This window comes from Phyllobates terribilis, unplaced genomic scaffold, assembly GCF_046119375.1.
Source record: "Phyllobates terribilis strain yellow unplaced genomic scaffold, ASM4611937v1 Scaffold_2__4_contigs__length_985480577, whole genome shotgun sequence".
Classification (NCBI taxonomy): domain Eukaryota; kingdom Metazoa; phylum Chordata; class Amphibia; order Anura; family Dendrobatidae; genus Phyllobates; species Phyllobates terribilis.
This window is the reverse complement of record NW_027362762.1, coordinates 833,003,698-833,007,118: the sequence shown is the minus strand read 5'-3', so window position 1 is coordinate 833,007,118 and position 3,421 is coordinate 833,003,698. Positions and strand designations below refer to the sequence as shown.

The window sequence follows — 3,421 nt, the reverse complement described above, 5'->3', positions numbered from 1 at the left end:
ACAAAAAAGTGTGAAACAACTGAAAATATGTCTTATATTGTAGGTTCTTCAAAGTAGCCACCTTTTGCTTTGATGACTGCTTTGCACACTCTTGGCATTCTCTTGATGAGCTTCAAGAGGTAGTCACCGGAAATGGTTTTCACTTCACAGGTGTGCCCTGTCAGGTTTAATAACTGGGATTTCTTGCCTTATAAATGGGGTTGGGACCATCAGTTGTGTTGTGCAGAAGTCAGGTGGATACACAGCTGATAGTCCTACTGAATAGACCAGTGGTTGGCAAACTTTTTTGCACCAGGGACCGGCTTTAAGCAAGACCAGTTTTCAATGGCCCGGTGGGGGTGGGGGCGGGGCTTTGGTCATATGTGGGTGGGGTTATGGAGGGGTGGAGCTTAGTGCATACTTATCATATAATTATGACATTTATAATGAGAATGTGATTCAACTTGCCATAGGTTCAGAATGAGTGGGAGCACCAGGCTTGTTTCCCTGTATCAGTGGGAGCACTGGGCTTGTTTTCCTGCAACAAGACGGTCCTATCTAGGGGTGATGGGAGACAGTGAAACCCGAAGTGTGTTCCTTATGTCCAGTCTACTCCGTAATCTCGTTTTTGCTGTTGTCATGGCAGAAAACCCAGTTTCACAAAGATAGGATGTTGGAAAAGGAAGCAGAGTTTTCAGTGCTTTGGTGGCGATCCCAGGATATTCAGCCTTGACTTTAATCCAGAATGTTGGGAGATTTGAAGTCTCAAGCATACTTTTAAGGCTACCATCATTTGCAATCTCAAGCAGTTGGTCTTCTTCAAGCACGGACAAGGTCGATTCACCTGGCTTGTTCACAAATGGGTTGCGAATCCATTCCTTCCTAGTTCGTGGGTCTTTTGTGGTCGGAAAATAGCGCTCAAACTCTTCTGAAAGCTGAGATAGGTGATCATGCACCAGCTGGGAGAATGAAGGCTCAGGCTCGGTCTCTTCCAAAATTCCTGCTAATGTTTGAAACATGTCAAATATCCCTGTTCTCACTCGCCGTCCCCACACTTCCAGTTTGGCTTTAAATGCAGCAACTTTATCTGCCAACTTGAAGGCAGTTGTCATTCTCCCCTGAAGTGACAGATTAAGTTCGTTCAAAAAGTTGAATATGTCACATAAGTAAGCAAGTTTTGTGACCCATTCCTTACTACTGAAATGTGCTGCAAGTGGCGATTCTTTTTCTAAAAGAAATCTATAAAGCGGGTCTTGTAACTCAAAAACTCTGGCCAGTGCTCTACCTTTAGAAAGCCATCTGACTTCTGTGTGTAGAAGACGTTTGTGCTCCGCGTCCATCTCCTCACAGAGCTGCTCGAACAGATGTGAGTTAAGGGCATGTGCTTTTATGTGATTAATAACTTTAATCACGTCTTGCAAAACGCTGTTAAGTTCAGGTGACATTTTTCGGCTTGCCAGCATTTCTCTATGGATGACACAGTGCGTAGACTCGCATTCAGACGCAACCTCTTTGACCCGGGTAGTTAAACCAGAAAGCCGTCCCGTCATGGCAGCTGCTCCGTCTGTGCATATACCGACACAAAATGACCAGTTTAGGTTTCCTGATATGTAATCATCCAAAGACTTGAATAGTTCTGCACCTGTGGTGTTGGCTGGCAACAATAATGCACATAACATATCCTCATGCACATCCTCCTGAAAAATATATCGCACATAAACAAGCATCATTGCCTTGTTGTCAACGTCAGTAGACTCGTCAACCTGGATTGCGTACCATGGTGACGCATTAATCCTCTCCAACAATTGTACCTCGATGTCTTCTGCTATTTCATTAATTCGTCTACTGACAGTGCTCGCTGAAAGAGGAACCTGTGCCACTTTTTTAACCGCAGCCTCTCCTAAAAGTTCCTGGCAAATGTTCTTAGCGGCAGGCAGGATCAACTCTTCACTAATAGTGAAGGGCTTCTTAGCCTTGGCAATGCTGTTAGCCACTAAGAATGATGCTCTCAGAGCAGACACATTTGTTGATGTGGTGGCCTTCAATAATTGCTTCTGTCCTTCGTGTTCGCGTTTTTTTCTTTCAAAAAACTCCAAAGGCTTGTCTTTTGATGCAGGGTGCTTGGTCTGTAAGTGGCGAACCAGTTTTGAAGGCTTCATGGCCTCGTTGGATAGCCGGTCGCCACATATCAGACAGAGTGGGCTTGGGGCATGTGAATCGCCAGTTGCGATGAACCCATAATTTAACTAGGACTCATTGTATTTTCTTTTAAATGCAGCTTTCTTTTTTTTAGCAGTCATGGAGTCTTCATCTGTCTCATTGGGTCTTTCTTCCTTTTCAAAGAAGCTCTTCAGTGATGTTTGTTTTTTACTCATTTTACAAGGGTTAGAGGTGAAGGCGTAGTGGGCCCCTAACACAGAAAGTTGGCTACTGCTACTGGAGATGGGCACTGATGATGATGACCACCACTACTGCTGCTACTGGAGACAAGCACTGATGATGATGACCACTACTGCTGCTACTGGACACAGCCACTGCTGCTATGAATTTTCACTGTTATTTGCTTTTTTCACTTTAACCAGAAAATCTGCTGCTGGGCCGCACGACACCAGAACACAGCTACAGGAGTCATAAGGGTGGGACACCTGACGTCATATCTAGCTGCCCATTAGCATCCAGAGCCCCTCCCCCTCCAACTCGCAGCTAGCAGGAGGGGAAGGAGCGCTGGACACACATGACCTGTTTGTCCCTGCTCCTGCCTGAGCACATTCTGGGAGTAGGGCCGCATGGCTAATTATCTATTCACTGCCAGTCCCTCCTCCTCTTTTCTTATAGGCTACTGATCACATGCTGGCTTTCTCCCTGCTGATCCTCTACAACTGTCAGCGGCGCCGCGGACTGGCTGAAAAACCCCAACGGCCCGGTCCTGGTCCGCGGACCGGCGGTTGGGGACCTCTGGAATAGACGGTTAGCTGCTTTTTTCTTGCCATAATACAAATTCTAAGTAAAGAAAAACGAGTGGCCATCATTACTTTAAGAAATGAAGGTCAGTCAGTCCGAAAAATTGGGCAAACTTTGAAAGTGTCCCCAAGTGCAGTTGCAAAAACCATCAAGCGCTACAAAGAAATTGGCTCACATGAGGACAGCCCCAGGAAAGGAAGACCAAGAGTCACCTCTGCTTCTGAGGATAAGTTTATCCGAGTCACCAGCCTCAGAAATCGCAGGTTAACAGCAACTCAGATTAGAGACCAGGTCAATGCCACACAGAGTTCTAGCAGCAGACACATCTCTACAACAACTGTTAAGAGGAGACTTTGTGCAGCAGGCCTTCATGGTAAAATAGCTGCTAGGAAACCACTGCTAAGGACAGGCAACAAGCAGAAGAGACTTGTTTGGGCTAAAGAACACAAGGAATGGACATTAGACCAGTGGAAATCTGTGC

General features: G+C 45.9%; 1 protein-coding gene across 1 annotated transcript; it reads right to left on the bottom strand.

Moving 5' to 3' along the window:
- Positions 1-533: 533 nt before the first annotated feature.
- Positions 534-2,138, bottom strand: LOC141247969 (SCAN domain-containing protein 3-like). Its single transcript, XM_073669308.1, has one exon. It carries the CDS (start codon positions 2,136-2,138, stop codon positions 534-536), a length of 1,605 nt encoding a protein of 534 aa, XP_073525409.1.
- Between the last annotated feature and the right edge of the window lie 1,283 nt (positions 2,139-3,421).